Raw genomic sequence first — 16,646 nt, forward strand, 5'->3', positions numbered from 1 at the left:
AAAAAGAATCACATCCTTATTCCTCACTGCTATTGTCACCCAACCAACATACGGCAATTCAAACACCTATTCTCCATCATATGCTGTCTAATATCCTCTGTCGTCGAATATTTTTTGGATTAGACGGAGCGAATGCCGAGATCACGAGCACGTAGTGAGATCCGTCCCCGATACTGCCGCATGGGGGCGCCGTAAACGAGGAATGCCACCCCATCACCACTACTCTACCCCGGACGAACCACGTAACCTCATCACGCCGTCGCCCTCTTCTTCCTCTAGCTATGACACTAATGTCCTTGAACCATTGAATATCGAGAAACAGAGTAGTCCTACTGGGACTAGTTTCTCTGGAGATATTTCCGATTCCATGCGAAACTCGCCAGGCAGCGCGGTAGGGCCAACAAATCCTGATGCACCTTGGCTAACTCTCGCTTCCTCAAGTGTAGACCACATTAATTTAAGAGGTGGTAGTAGTGGATTAGACGCGGTCGGTAATGAGAAATCCCCGTCCGTCGCCGGGGATGTACAATTGGAAAATGATGAATTGCGGCGAGGAACTACAGGAGTTGGTACGGGCGCGAGGAGTAATGATAGGGATGCTAGCATTACAGAGACTTCGTCCAAGATCTTAGAAAATAAACGGTCTATTACTGAGTACCGGGCGCGGCTTGCGAGGGAAATGGAACGTCGGGAATACGCGGCTCGAGGGCCCCCCTCGCCTTCGAGAAATGTATCGGAGAAGACACGCATCTCACCTATCAAGGAAGAGTCTAGCACGACACCTTCGCCGACAAATAGTTCTGATGCTCCGACTGCTTCGAGCGAATCTAACAGGACGGTCCGCGGTGGTATGACCCCTGGCTTCACGGCTCGGACGCCGTCATACCCCTTTCCACGCATGAGCACTCCTAATTTCACCTCGAGTTACCTACATAATGTTTTTACTCAGCAGTCTCAAACCGGAGTCGTGAATGCTGCCGGCGCACAGTTTGGTAGTTTTGTGCTACACGACCAACTAAGGTCGGACCCCTCATCCCCGGCCTCTGCAATGACTTTTTTACCTACCGGAGTTACTACCAAGTCCTCGAGTCTTGATTTTCCTACACCTAATCTTTATGACTTAACGTTGATGCTCTCGGCGGAACCTGGTCTGGAGGCCTGGTGGAATACCGTTGTCCAGATTATGACTGGATATTATAAGGCCGAGAGAGTAACTCTTTCTATTCCAGCTGACCCGACAGATGTTGAGAATGTACCTTGGGGACAAAAAGCTACTTATAACGCTTTAGAAGAAGATGACTTGAGTATGGGATACATTGCGAAAGGGACTAGTGTTTTCACCAAGAGCGTAGACGACCAGTCTGAACCTGTACCGGGTTACGAGGGACCTCCAAAGGATGACAAGCCCAAACGTCCGGTGATTCAAAACCGCCACTCTTTTACAGCTTATGAAGATAAAAAGGATACTGGAGAGATAGACAAGGATCAAGCCTCTAGCTCAAGTTCCCAGCGACCGAGTCAGATCAAAAGGAGCAAGAGTTATTATCCACGTGGTGATAAGCATGATCCAACCTCGCCTCTTCCTGCGTTGAACAGACAGACATTGGAGGAGCACGATGCTATCGAAGAACAGCAGCCCGTTCCGACATGGGAATCGAAGCTAGAGCCTAAGCAAGATATCAAAGGTCGTCTCCTCCCGGTGTTGCAAGGCCTTGATTTTGAAGCGGATCCGCTTATTGATCATAACGGTATCACTCGAGTTGTTGAGCGAGGCAAAGTGATTGCTCTAACTCGCACCTACCCTTATCTCGATCCAACCTCTGAAGAAAAGCAACAACAGTCTAAGAGTACTAGAACCATCCCTGCGGAAGAGCCTCGAAAGTTGGCAAGAAAGCCTACAAGGACCGAGTCCCAGACGAAATTATCTTCATTACTAGCAAATGCGAGCGCACCTCGATCTCTAAACCGAAATTTTAAATCGCTATCGACAGACAAAAAACTTCCTAGTTTATTCTCAGCCTTAGATGATATTCCGCCACGACCTCCTACTCCGAAGTACGAAGAATATGAACAAGCACCTCCGTCGCCATGGTCTCAATCCCCAGCACCCTCACCCGCCGTCCGAGCCGATCCCTCAGAAAATCCTTTTTTTACAGACGCCGTAGTTGACGAAGAGTCGTTCAACCCTGGACCGAGTCCACAGGATTATTCATCGACACAACCCCCCGAGACTATCGGTATCGATAACTCTTGGACTGTTCTTCATGTCCCGCTTAACCATGTCCTCCTTTCAAAACCACCTCAAAAATTCAAGTTAGACCCCTCTGCGTTAGAACAGAAGGCTTCTCAGCGGGGCCATACCGAACCGAATGTAAATTCTGCTATGTTACATGAGCGCCCATCTACCGAGGAATTAGCCAAGAAGAACAAACATTTGCCTATTGCGATATTGTCGATCTTAACCCCTATTATACCCTATCCCTCCAACTTGCGCCACTCTCTTGAACACCTGGCACCTCATTTAGCGGCGACTTTCTCTCTTTGTCGACATTATTCAACTCTCGAGACAGAAGTAATGGGCCTTCATCGGAAAAGACCCTCTACCAGTGGCTTTGGTGCCATTGGTCCTGATGGACGACCAGTAGTGGACCCTGTTATGCTCGCTCATTTTAATGCTGCGACGCCTGAAGATGTGTCTCAACGGTCGGTTACTGGAAGCCTTACTAGCCCCAGCGAATACTCTGGCCCATCAAGAAGTATCAACGCTTCACCTAGTGGGACTCCTCTCTGGGACTCTAGCTCTTTTGGATTATTCGTTGAGAGGCGAACTGCCGGTACCAGCCCCGGCCAGCCGGGAGGTGACAGCTATTTCAGTTCGGTCCCTAGAAACGGAGGGACTCCCGCGGAGCCACCAACTCCAGGATCGTTAACTCAGCGTGTTCCTCGAGTAGGCAATAAGGAAGGCGGCCTGACCTTTGGTAAGCAGCTCAGACGATCAGGAAGTCTTCTTCAACACCAGCAAGACCTGAGCTCAATTGAGAAGGAAGCCGAATCCTCGGAGATTATATCCCGTAATGTCGATCCTTTTGATGAGGTAGTGATCAATCAAATATCCAAGCCAAGGCCCACGTCAAAGGACTTTTCAGATGTTAATATTGGTACGGAAAGTCAGCAATTACGGTCGGATGTCGACGACAGTCGGAAGCGGTTGTCTGGTCAGAGTATATCATCTGGCGGTCATAAGCATACTATGCTACACTCGTACGGCGGCGACTTCTCGGCAACCTTTCAGTCCTTACCGCCCAGCACATCTTTGCTCACAAAACCTACGTCACAGTGCACAACGCCGATTCGATCCACGTCTGCGTCTGCACCGCATGTAACCATGCTCCCGCCTTCGGACCGACTAAAAGGACTTATGCTAGACTTATTACCGGTGCACGTGTTTGTTGCATTACCGGTGCACGGGGAGATTGTTTGGGTTAATAGTAGATATTTAACTTATAGAGGCCAGACTCTTGCAGACTTGGTTGCGGATCCTTGGGGGAGTTTACACCCAGAGGATCGTGAAGAATACATGCGTGCGTGGACACATTCCCTTCGGTCGGGCGACCAATTCGCCCATACCGTCCGCCTTCGTCGCTTTGACGGTGCGTATCGATGGCACCAAGCTCGTGCGGTGGCCTCTCGTGATAGGCGAGGGGTTATAGTACAATTCATCGGCTCCTACATGGATATCCATGATCAGAAAGTTGCCGAGCTAATGGCACTGCGTCAAGAGGAGATCGAAGTCTCGGAAGCGAAACACCGTCTTTTAGCGAACTTGATTCCGCAGATAATATTTACCGCAACTGAAAACGACGGGATCACATTCGCGAACGAACAATGGCTATCTTACACCGGCCAGAGCGAGGAGGATGCGTTGGGATTGGGATTCATAGATTTTGTACACCCGGACGATTTGGCGAAGTGTCGACTACCGGTAGAACGCTCAACAGCGGAGTTCTCCGTCAGAGAGAATACGCCCGATCTACCTTTTCGAGATCCTACGTCGACGGAGCTCAACGCGACGCCCATAGGCGTACCAATGGGCAGCCTGGGTCCGTCTCGAAAAAGCAGTTTCAGCTCGGCTCGTGAATTTGTCACAGCAGATCTAGGGGATCTTTTCAAGCAAGGAATCCTCAAAGTTGCGACAGATAGCAACGGGCGGCTTTCTTACACAACCGAGGTGCGACTTAGATCTAAGTCCGGTGAATACCGATGGCATTTGATTAGATGTGTGGAAATCGACGACGTTGGCTTCGGCAGTGCTGCAAGTTCCTACTTCGGCTCGGCGACCGATATTAACGATCACAAGCTGTTGGAAGAGAAGTTAAAGGAGGCTATGGAATCTAAGGGCAGATTCCTCAGCAATATGTCCCATGAGATCCGCACACCGCTTATTGGTATCTCTGGAATGGTGAGCTTTTTACAGGACACGACGCTCAACGAAGAGCAGAGAGATTATACAAATACGATCCAGACAAGCGCCAACAGTCTGCTCATGATTATAAACGACATACTGGACTTGTCTAAGGTCGATGCCGGCATGATGAAGCTAAATTTCGAATGGTTTCACACTAGATCCCTAATTGAGGATGTCAACGAATTGGTGTCGACAATGGCGATCGCGAAGCGGCTCGAACTTAACTATATCGTGGAGGAAAATGTACCTTCTTGGGTCAAAGGCGATAGGGTTCGAATTCGACAAGTACTTCTTAATGTCATAGGTAACGCTATCAAGTTTACCAGCGTCGGTGAAGTCTTCAGCCGGTGTAGAGTCTATTCCAGCAGCGAGGCCAATCTTTCCGAGAACCAGATTATGCTCGAGTTCTCGATCATCGACACCGGCCGAGGCTTTTCCAAAGAAGAAGCCGAACTTATATTTAAACCCTTTAGTCAAATTGATGGAAGCAGCACCCGACAACATGGTGGGAGTGGGCTGGGCCTCGTAATTTCAAGACAGCTCGTAGAGCTTCACGGAGGGCAAATGGACGGTAGTGCTGTACCTGGGGAGGGTTCGACGTTCACATTTACTGCCAAGTTTGGTTTACCCAGCGCCGATGACCATCCTCACGTGGCCAGCACTCCACCAATGACCGCGTCCATACGATCTCCGGTAGAAGAGAAGCCAACGCATTTGATTAAGCCTCTTCTGTTACAGAGAACGTTGGAGTCCGCTCCGACTGCTAGTCCTAGCTCGGATACCGATATTACATCGCCCGTTGCCGCCGAGTCATCTGCCAGCTCGGATCCTTCGGTTCGGTCCATTCGTAGTCTAACTACTACAAGATCATCAATCTCGTCAGTTAATGTCGGTCTCACGCACTTCAGCGAAGCCGCAAAAGCCAGTGGGCAAGATCTCTCCCAGATGAGATTAGAGATGCCTTTAAGAAAGATGTCACCTCAAATGGTACCTACTCCGGATGGGTCTAAATTCCCCATAGGGTTGGCACAATTCCGTCCACCAATGTATTCGATCCTCATTATCTGCCCTCAAAAATATAGCAGGGAAGCTACGACGAATCATATCGAAATGACGTTGCCAAAAGACGTTCCACATCAAATAACGGCAATGGCAAGCGTGGCGGAGGCTGAAGAGGTAATCGGCGGACACGAATCTGTCACCTTTACCCATGTTGTTCTTAACCTATCCTCAGCCGAAGAGATTATAGGAGTTATTGATAAAATAATCGCAAGCTCTGGCGGTAAGACATCGGTCTTAGTCTTGACGGACTCTGTTCAGAGACAGGCAGTTCTTAGGCTAGCATCAGATCCTGAGCACCAGAAGCTTTTAGAAGAAAAACGAATGATGTTTGTATATAAACCCGTGAAACCATCCCGGTTTGCGGTAATTTTCGATCCAGGGAAAGAGCGGGACCTGAGTGTGGATTTGAACCGTTCCAGCGCTGCACAAATGGTGGAGAGTCAGAAACAAAGCTATTTGGACGTGGAGAAGCGGATTGGTAATAAGGGGTACAAGGTGCTTCTTGTCGAAGACAACCCGGTCAACCAAAAAGTACTGGTCAGATATCTCAACAAAGTGGGCATCGAGGCGGAAATTGCCGCTGACGGTGTTGAATGCACCGAGAAAGTGTTCGCACACCCGCCAAATCACTACTCTCTAATATTGGTAAGTTTAACATTCATGATACCAGTTCGATGTGATAGCAAGCTGACTATTGTGTGACAGTGCGACCTTCATATGCCTCGTAAAGATGGCTACCAGGCTTGCCGGGAGATTCGACAGTGGGAGGCGCAGACCAACTATCGGAAGTTACCTATCATCGCCCTATCGGCGAATGTCATGTCCGACGTACAAGAGAAGTGCGCGGCGGCTGGCTTTAGCGATTATGTGACGAAACCGGTCGACTTTGTTGACCTTAGCACGGCGATGTCGAAATTCTTCTGATCCCTCTGCTGTCGGCGGACAGTTGGTCCTTAGCAATCGCTGCTTTCAAGACATGGTGGATGCATCTGCATGGCGTTCCCAGGAGATAGAGTTTTTTAAAAAGGGACAGCGTTGTATACCACGATTACATTGTCGGGTGGTCGAGGTTGGAGATTTAAAAATATTTGTATTTTCTGCTGAACGGGACGTGTACCACTAGGATAGGGTAGAGCATAGGCCAAGACCCAAGGTTCACATACGGTTACGGGATCTGCGACGCTCTACTAGGAGGAATTTGTACAAATGCAGGCCGGCCATCAGTCGATACGGCCAAACCCGTCCGGTAGCATTCATCATTCATCATTCATGACTTAACGGCTTTACAGAGGGTATGTTTGATAGAGGAGGAAAAAGCGGTTTATTGGTTTAGCTAGAAATGGCTTTCGAGGAATGGCTGGCAGAAGGAGAGACTTCCCGGCCACTCGTTCTTCTTGACGAGATGTTCATCCGATAAAGGAGTTCAGGATTTGCATGTCTTTTTTGTTTATTTATTTATGGGTAGGGAAGCCTGATGAGAGCGATATCACTTAGTTTCAATTTTGTGGGCATAGTTATCAAATTCGATACCAATCATGATACCGGAGAATTATTATTTTATTTTTGATTTTTAATTATTACATGGAAATGATGCTACAATGCTAGAATACAATTATACTGGTATGCGCAGGTCGTGTGATGCTAATTGTTGAAGTAACGCAGACTTCTTTTCCTCTAAGCACATATGTAATCGAAACTTTTTAAGCTTCTTTCTCACTTGAGATTATTGATTGGTTGGGTATCTAGGTATATATTAATTCCAATTCTTCACACCTTATTCCTCAATCTTCCTCGATAACGATACCCTTCGGCTCCTCTACCGGCGCATCATCATCCTCTTTTGCAGGCGTCTCACCACTCGTCTTCTTCTCCGTCTCTACCGTATCGTCCTTCTTCGCATCAGCCCTAGCCTTGACACCTTTTGATAACGGTGCAACGGTAGCCACAGGCTTATTACCACCATCATCTTTCTTTTCCGCCGCACCGCCACCACCACTACCATTCTTAACCTTGGCCTTCCTCGCCTTAGCTTTCTCGCGCTTCTCCCTATTCCTCCTCGTCTTCTCATCGTCGCGCTTCTCCCTCTCCTCGCGGCTCTTCTCAAACTCTTCTTTGGCCTTCTCCTGCGACACTTCCTCGTCCATGCGCCGTAGCCGCTCGTACTCGCGCCGCCGGCTCGCCTTGTACACGTGGAACTCGCCCGAGCCAGCTCCCGCGCTTGATCCCTGGACGTTGGTCACGATCTCCGGGGGCGGCGGCAGGTCTCGCTTGCGCGACACCGCAGACGCGTCGGGGATCCGGATCTCTTGGTCGGGTTTGGAGAAGAGCGCTTCTACGACGTTGGCTTGGGCTGAGACGGGCGTCAGGGCGCGCTTCTTGGTAGGACGCTTGGAGCGCGGGTCCGCGGACGTCGGGATGCTTTCGGGGCCCTCGCCTGACATTTTGACTCTTTCGCGCGGGTCCGGTTGCTTGTTGTTTTTTTGGCTATCGGTCTAGGCCAGGACGATCTGGCTTGTTCCTGGCTAGCTGACTAGCTACGTGTTCGATTGGCGCGGACCCTCCTCCTTCCCTATCTTCTGCCGTCGTTGGTTCCGACGGGAGGGTAAGCTCTGGTGATTCGGGGAACGGCGTCGTATGTTGGTGGCGTGACACGAACGCCTTTTCTGGCAATAGTAAGGAATAGGAGATTTTAGGTGCGTCGGCAAGTATGTAAGAGGTAGAATTAGATCGAGAAGGAATGGCACGGATGTAGTTGATTGATATGAAAAAAACGGCTGTGATAGCGTGTTTTACCACGAGGCTGAAATTGTGACAGGTGATTTTGATGATGCTTACCCTATGATGGAAGATGCCGATGAGGCTACACGGCAAAGATAAAAAAAAGAGTGGAACTCTATTACTTGGATGGTAATACCACGCCAGTCCGGCACTAGTAACAAGTAACCCCACCGGGTGTACCTTCCACAGATGGCCCTGCATCATCTTGCTAAAGGTACCTCAAGCGTAACCCAATACTAGAGCCGAAATCGGGTTCATTGGTCGGTCAGATGGAGGGGTTAAACTTTTGACCAATCAACAAACTATATTTACAGCTTACAGGGGAGTCCCGACAGCTTGTTTCAAAGGCTTTCTTCCCCTCCAACCAAAACCCATGCACGGTTCCTACCTGACATAGTGCAGAGTCAAGAAAAGCGTCAAGGCCCTACCTGCATTCTTGGCTCCCTCCTACCTCGATCCTTCTTAAGCCGGTAAAATCTACTTTATTATTTAGGTATAAAATCTATATTATACATTCTTACATATCACTCTTAAAGTAACTTGTACAACAACCACATACAGCATACAACCATACAACCACGTCTACAATCAACAACCTATCATTTTATATCTCACTCACTCACTTAACTCAGCCTGATGCTGCAAAGAGAGCGAGAGGAATAATTAAAATACGAGAGTGTATATTATCCATGATTTCAAATCATTTGACTTAGTCCAAGAATCCAACTTGTCCCGCTGTTCGCTCGATAGAGTGATTTGCCACAAAAACTCTAGAAATATATATCTAACCCTAGCCTTTCTGAACGAAACCCCCGTCGACTCTTTCCAGCTTCAACTTTTCTTTAGTACCCGACCTAGCAAATCGACATTTACTTTACTATCTTGAAGCATAGCACCGTCGTAGGGCCATTGTAGGAAACTATATATATATCTCTAGGATCCAATATCAGCAATCATGGGTCGTCCAAGACTCATTATATTAATCAGACACGCCCAGTCTGAGGGCAACAGTATGTCGCCACTTCTGCCCAAATACTTGCCAAACCCCAATACTGACAGCTACGACTATAGAAAACCGCGAGATCCACCAGACCATCCCCGATCATAGAGTCAAGTTGACCCAAGACGGATGGCAGCAAGCCCGCGACGCCGGTCGTCGATTACGAGCCCTACTCCGTCCAGACGACACCCTCCAGTTCTATACCTCTCCGTACCGACGGACGAGAGAGACTACCGAGGGTATTTTAGAAACCCTGACGTCAGACGATCCCGACCCCTCGCCTTTTAAGAGAAGCAACATGAAGGTATACGAGGAGCCACGGTTGCGTGAGCAGGACTTTGGAAACTTCCAACCGTGCAGTGCCGAGATGGAACGCATGTGGCAAGAGCGTGCCGATTACGGCCATTTCTTCTACCGTATTCCCAACGGCGAGAGCGCCGCCGATGCTTATGATCGTGTCTCAGGTTTCAACGAGAGCTTATGGCGTCAGTTCGGAGAGGACGACTTCGCCAGCGTCTGCGTCCTAGGTATACAACTATTTTACTATGATATAAATAAATGTTCTCGCCGCTAACCTTGAAACTAGTTACCCACGGTCTCATGTCTCGCGTTTTTTTGATGAAGTGGTATCATTTATCCGTCGAGTATTTTGAAGACCTGCGCAACGTGAACCATTGCGAGTTTCTCATCATGAAGAAACAGGTAGACAGTGGTAAATATGACCTCGAGAACAAACTCCGGACGTGGTCTGAGCTACGACGCGAACGAGCTGCCATCAAGGCCAAGGAGGATAAGGAATTAGCTGACACCGGGAAGGAAAAGGAACCTGGCAAGGCTGAGAAACATAGCCACACCCCTGCTCTGCCACGCAAGTGGGGTGGTTGTCCTCAAGGCTGTGATCACGGCAAGAATTTTAAGATACGCGGTGATTTGGCTGAGCTACGGCAACACGACGAAAACAGTGCTAAGCATGCTCTCACTCATATTTCTCCTGAGGTTAATGGCACTATAGCCAGCCGAAGAAGCCCAGCTAAGAGAATTCAAGGCCCAAACAATTCCGATGATGACTCGGATGATCCTCGCAGTAGAGCCCTTCCGCATATCGACGTTACTAAGGCTCAAGAAGAGGTTGTTTCCTCGCCGGACGGAACGCCATCATACATAACGATAGATGATCGGCTGCGCAACGCGCTCAAAACTCCCCAAAAATCGACATTTCTTCACCTCGGTCGTGACTTCGGAGGTACTTACTCAGGACATGCTAGCGAAGAGGAAGTTTCAGAGAACGACGCTCGCGAACGTCTCGCCGCCAAGGCCGCGCGTGTTAGGAACGGCGAGAGGAGCGGGTTAATAACTAATGGCAGAGAGCCCTCGACTACCCGTCACGCGCACGCAAATAAGCTTGGCGATGCGCCTAACAACTCCGACCAAGGATCGGACGGCGGCGACGAGGCTGAGGACCTAGATAAGGCTGAGCAAGAGGATAAGAGTATTCGAGGAAGCGTATACTAGGCTTTGAAGAAGGATTTGATCGGTTTCATAGTATGTGTTACTCATTTTCATATTGGTGATACCCTTTATGACTAGCGCATATATCGAATAGAATGGTCCAATGAAGCGTTTACAATACACAATATCTTTGTTCTTTATGAGCTCCTATTATCTTGAAAGAAATATGCTATTATCATTTTAACGCTTGATATGACCATTGTCGTAGTTAGGGGCTAAGTAACTTGCAGTCATTGACATGTCCCCTTTGTTATTCATGTCCACAAGCGCCGAGATGCAAAGAACAAAGCTACGAATCTGAATACCTTCTCATACAATCCATGGCTCCTAGACCTTTTAAGACCCTTAGGTCACTTATTGCAGAAACCCCTGGTTTCTACCAGGATTTCCATTCGAATATTCTACGATCAAAATTTGACTTTTTGCTTCTCTAATTCTTATATCTTTTTATCATGGCTGACCAGTGGTGGGATTCTTTACATAACAAGCTGTATGGCCAACAACCATGGGCGTATCATAGCTTCGTATGTGCCGACCCCAAAACCACCTGGACAGAGTATTTAAACACTACATCGATGGCGAAATCAGTGACGGAACAGAAGGATGTGCAGCCTAGAACTCCACATGTGGCCAATTTCAATATAGCTGCTAGTCAGCTCAAGAATCCACAGGACAGCGGCCACAAACCAGATGTGCCATCGAAGGAAGAGTCGTCTACTTCGTGGCTGGAGAAACATAAGGATGGCTTCGTCCAGGTGAAGCGGTCGAGCGCGCTTCATCGCCGTAGGTCGAATGTACAGAGGCCGAGGGCGAGGGCGAGGAGCGTGGCGGAGGTAAGACAAAAGCAGAGGCGGAACACGTTGGATCGTCTGCTTAATCTTGATAATGGGGTAGTTTTGCCCAGCGCTCAGGATGAGCGAGATACACGACAGGGTAGTGATGTTCTAGGGCCGACGAGTCAGTGGCGGAATCAGGTATACCGCGTGCACAAACGGGTAAGCGATTTCCTGGGGCGTGCCGGCGCCATGGTGTATCCTGCCTCGGGGGTGGAGAGGAAGCAACTAGATACCTTTGAGGCGGAAATCGACCAAGCCGAGAAGCAGCAAGAGCAAGAGCAAGAGCAGCAGCAACAGCAACAAGAGCAACAGCAGCAGCAGCAAGTTAGCCAAGGCGAAGCAGTCCCGTACCCCAACCTAGGCGGCGAACCAGCCAAACCCAGAGAATCCACTCCCACCAACAACCAAGCCCAAGAGCACCAGGAAGTCAACAATAACAATAACAACGACAACGACAATAACACCGCTCACCAGATCCCGGAGGATCTACTCGTAGAACTCCTCGGAGAGCAGCAGGCCAGACTCCTCGAGGAAAGGATGCGATATCTCAGGGGCGAAGATGCCATTCCTACCAACGACAACAGCAACAACGACAACGACAACGACAACGACAATAATAACAATAATAACAATAATGATAATAACAATGATAACAATGATAACGATGCGCCGGCCGCATCAACACTACCACCACCCCTCTTCTCATCATCATCCAACCCCCCCAACCCAAGACCCTTCCACATCAACCACGTAGCACATCTAGCGCCCTCGTACATCGCAGCGCAGCAATCGCGCCAGAGAGCTCTATTATCATCATCATCGTCTCCTTCTTCCTCCTCTCCGTCTCTCCCCCTCCCGCAGAAATCTTCTCGTCGCGAAACTAACACCACACGCAACAACACGCAAGTCGATACCGCCCAACCGCTGTGGGAAGGCGCCAAGAGATCTAGGGAGATCTGGTTTGGCGTTGGGCCCGGGACTGGGAGGGATGTAGGCAGGCGGACGGGGCAGGGGAGGAGGGTTTAGGAGGGGAGTGGAAGGTTGGATTCCTTATCCAACCCCTTTTCAGCCGGGAGCCCCCCCCCCCTTTTCTACGACAATATCATCACACATCACAACAACTATCTTCTACTTACTTACCCATGTCAAATTAAACAGCCCATCATATCAGTAGCTTTGGTATTTAATAATGAGAGTGCATATATCCAAAACTCCTCTATTAGCCATATGCGCCTATTCAATCTAAAAACTAAGCTCAGCTATGTTGATTTCCTCTATCAAAGTGGATTTCCTCTATCAAAGTGTTATGATACATGTAAATGTTACGATGACCACGTTATGATCTACATTATAGCAGGTTTCTCTGTTCCCATTTTGCGAGTTCTTTTTAGTGTCAGATTAGGCCTCCAGAATCCCTTGCGATAACCTACTTCAGTTTTTGCGTCGCTAGTGCGCCGTTGCTAACATTGCTTATTTTATCTTCAATGTGATATGTGTTATCAGATACGCTATGATCCACGAGGTGCAATGTTTCACTATCTCAGAAACTTTGTAGAGGAAACTGCGGCAACCAATACGGCTCCTTGAAGGCGTTCTTACGATTAGCCCTAGTAGAAAAGTCCCGGTCATACAAATCCGGTCTCAACGTCTTCATTAGTACCGACCGGAGTATCTTAGTAGTTAGTGAATGCAGTAAGAAGCTCAACGCACCCCATATACCACATCGCTTTGACAGGAATGCCTGCGGAAGAAGTAGCAGATACGAGGGTTTAGTTAATGAGAACGTCACTAGCGGGTATGGGGGCCTAGTCGATGAGAATATATGTAGAAGAACTAGCTAGTATAAGTTTTTGGTATTTAAGACATCGAAAAAAGTTTCCAAGTATCTTTCATAGTTTTCTAATCTTGACTGCTTCGGCTCTGTACGTTCTTACTTTCCCGTGATAGTTAGACGTGCAGCTCTTTCGCTAGTATAGATATTTTCATCAAGGATATATAATCCTCAAGCCAGTTAGTTAAAATGTAACCCCTGTGTGACACAGTTATCAGATAATCCTCCAAATCCAATTCGACCTTTTCCGGACCGCGTGACGCAAGTATCGTCGGGTCCAAATGTCTTCTACAATGACAGGTAGAGACGTAATGATGCTAATCTGTGAGTCGAAGGGCGTCGTTATGCCTCCTCGGTAGCTGCCGAGGATCTCCAAGTAACATGAACAGCTTAGCCGTAGGGAAATAAGAGATGCACATGACGGTAGTGAGCTCTCTCATGCGAGCGTTCTCGTTCATGATGACTAGGGTAGGCTAGAACTCGTTTCTCAAGAAGGTCTCACGGGGGGCGGCCAGGGTGGCGAAGACGATCTGTGTCTCCTGCAGCGGCATTACGCTTGATTTTAGATAATTAGACCGCCATGATTGTCCACTATGGCGATGAATATATAATAGTATCAGTAGTACTGTTTTGGGATTTGGAACGAGTTCGTCTATATATTTAGTTGACTTGTCAATCCGTTCTTATCACTACCCAACATGGGAAATAGGTATCATCCCTGTCTCTAATACAGGAGCGGGCTCTGGCGTTGGTGTATTTGACTTCTGTACTTCTTGCTCATCAAGCTCCGTACGCTCGAGCGACGATAGGTGAGTCGGGAGGTGATGTAATGCTAGATCTACCGTCGTGCTGTCTCTATGTCCTCGCACCATGGGCCAGTACTCGCTAAACCCGTCGATCTCGAACCGACCGGTCCGAAAACAACCGCGATGAACCGCCTCAAACAGGGCGTCGTAGTCGAATGTATCATCTGCGACATATACCCCAGGATCGCGGATATCTCCGCGCCCTGGCACTTTGTTGATTCCGTTGCTAAGAGCCCATCTCACCCATTGTCTTGGTAGTGGGATTTGCGCTGTCAGATACCGATATACGGACTGCAACTGGCCATTTGGATGAAAGAAACGCGTGTCTAACGGTGGTGCCACTGGTCTCACCCGGATGGGCTCTGTCTTAGTTTTGACTGCTGTAATTTCCTTTTCTTGGGCGCTATCGTCTTCTCTCTTCTCTACTTCCCTATGGATTGTTATCGCCTCTGCAGGCACCGGCCGCTGCCGAATCTGCTGCTCTTCCTCGTGCACAATACCTAGCTCTACCGCTGGGCCCTCAAGGATTGCAGCAGCTTGACTCAAGATATGGGCCGCAGTGTGACGAGCGGTGCGGATTGCCCTGTAGATAATTATTCGGTCAGTAGCAGGGACAGCAGGGATGGCGTGTTGCTGGGGGGCATGATGTCTGTCTGCAAGGTTAGCTTGAGGGGCTGCCGTCTCAAGGAAGACACCAGGGTGAGTCGCAGCGCGAGGTGAATTTTCTGGTGACTGTGTTAAAGTGGCTTGCTGATTAGATCCTTCTTTTCGAACCTGGATAAAAACATCTTTATTTTCTTCTAACCAGGCATCAAGAGCCTCTCTAGTAGGCAATGCAGCAGCGCCATATTTGCTATTTCCACTTCGTTAGCTATACAGCCATATAGTTCTTTTTTATTTGTGAGCGTCGATACTCATCAGGAGATGTTATGTTGCGGAGCGAAGCACGAAAAGGGGTGTGAAAAGTAATATATGCGGAGTGGTAGATATCTAAGGCGGTAAGGTAGTTGCTTGGTACCGAGCAACAGATCTGAATATAAGAGTTGGAAAGGAAAGAAAATAGCTATGAGCGACAACTTACTCCGCATGCTCAAATAGAGACTTAGTTAGCATTATTGTGTTCAAGTCGTTGCTACTTCGACCCCTAGCAGAAATCTGGTTAGAAGGGTTGGTTGCCGGAACAGTAAAGAACACTACTGGCAACGGTTGTTTTGACTTGGTTACCAGGCTGCGACGGCGAATCACAGTCTTAGGAGGGGGAGTTTTCGGGCGGAAGGGGTCAGTCCTCTTAAACGGGTCAGTTAGTTTCTGACGTTTTGTAGAAGGTTCTTCGACGGACTGCTTGGTCTCCGGTTGTGTCTGTACTGGAGCCTGTTGTGCTGCGGCTTCTTGTTCAGCCTTGCGTTTTCTAGTGAGAGGAGGCATACTGAATTGATAGTAGGTTTCAAATAGCCTAAGAGAAACTTAATGTTTGTGAAAAGAGTTTCCTGGAGGCGAGAAGGGCGATGCTTTTGTTAAAGTAAGGTGTTTTTTTCTTGTTGGTGAAGATTAGAGATGGAAATTAAATTGTGTAAGGCAAGGCTTGTTGGGGGAAGAAAAATGTCGAATTAGTGGCTAGAGGGCTGTTTATATATTATTTGGAAGGAGGAATAGGAAAGAACGACTGTTTAAAATAAAGTTTGAAGCTGTGTAATGAGCTAATAAGTCGAGTAGTAACGACGTGGACTGAGCACGCGTTGAGTAGTTCGTGACACGCTTTGTACTGAGGCAGTTGCGTGGCAGCAAGAGAAGATAAAGTTTGTCTTCGTCGTGACTGCCTAACCTATAAGTAACGTTGATATATACATGTATGTATGTACATTTTATGTACCTGATGTTCGTCACAGAATACCGACAGATAGTCTAAATTCATACATTAGGTACCTTATATGCCTAATATTCGTAGCAAAGCCATTAAGCCATTTGGTATTAACACTTATAAGTTACCTATATGCAACTGAGTTGATAATTAATCCGAATTTAATATCCGAAGTTCCTTCATTGAATAGTATTAGTATACCTTGGCTGGACTCTTCTGCAGTACCCATTACAAGATAGAACTACGACGACGTAAGGCAAAAAACTACAAACACGCCTAGTACTCCAGAGTCCAGACGAAGGAAAGTCTTAAGGAGCCGCATTGTTTAATTTATGTATTACGTATGACTCAGTTATGAGTTTGTATTGCATGTCACTATCATTCTCACTACGTACCTAGGTAGTCAGACTCGTAATGTTGTCGTTGAAGAATATGTACTATTCAATTATACTTTCAGGTAATTATCAAGTATACAAATCATAAGCAAGAGACTAAAAAAAG

General features: G+C 48.0%; 4 protein-coding genes across 4 annotated transcripts; 2 read left to right on the forward strand and 2 right to left on the reverse strand.

The window, feature by feature from the left end:
- Positions 1–367: 367 nt before the first annotated feature.
- GL218_00144 (Peroxide stress-activated histidine kinase mak1) lies at positions 368–6,451 on the forward strand (the record flags this gene model as incomplete). The annotated part of the gene is made up of 2 exons (XM_033576557.1): positions 368–6,172; positions 6,233–6,451. The coding sequence occupies 2 exons, from the start codon at positions 368–370 to the stop codon at positions 6,449–6,451; spliced, it is 6,024 nt and encodes a 2,007-aa protein (XP_033441965.1).
- An 857-nt stretch (positions 6,452–7,308) lies between these two features.
- GL218_00145 (PRKR-interacting protein 1) lies at positions 7,309–7,968 on the reverse strand (the record flags this gene model as incomplete). The annotated part of the gene is made up of 1 exon (XM_033576558.1): positions 7,309–7,968. One exon carries the CDS (start codon positions 7,966–7,968, stop codon positions 7,309–7,311), a length of 660 nt encoding a protein of 219 aa, XP_033441964.1.
- Positions 7,969–9,260: 1,292 nt separating this feature from the next.
- Positions 9,261–10,817, forward strand: GL218_00146 (Broad-range acid phosphatase DET1; the record flags this gene model as incomplete). Its single annotated transcript, XM_033576559.1, has 3 exons — positions 9,261–9,315; positions 9,377–9,832; positions 9,892–10,817. 3 exons carry the CDS (start codon positions 9,261–9,263, stop codon positions 10,815–10,817), a joined length of 1,437 nt encoding a protein of 478 aa, XP_033441966.1.
- A 3,353-nt stretch (positions 10,818–14,170) lies between these two features.
- GL218_00148 (uncharacterized protein) lies at positions 14,171–15,712 on the reverse strand (the record flags this gene model as incomplete). The annotated part of the gene is made up of 2 exons (XM_033576560.1): positions 14,171–15,110; positions 15,369–15,712. The coding sequence occupies 2 exons, from the start codon at positions 15,710–15,712 to the stop codon at positions 14,171–14,173; spliced, it is 1,284 nt and encodes a 427-aa protein (XP_033441968.1).
- Between the last annotated feature and the right edge of the window lie 934 nt (positions 15,713–16,646).

This window comes from Daldinia childiae, assembly GCF_008694065.1.
Source record: "Daldinia childiae strain JS-1345 chromosome Unknown Scaffold1, whole genome shotgun sequence".
Lineage (NCBI taxonomy): Eukaryota > Fungi > Ascomycota > Sordariomycetes > Xylariales > Hypoxylaceae > Daldinia > Daldinia childiae.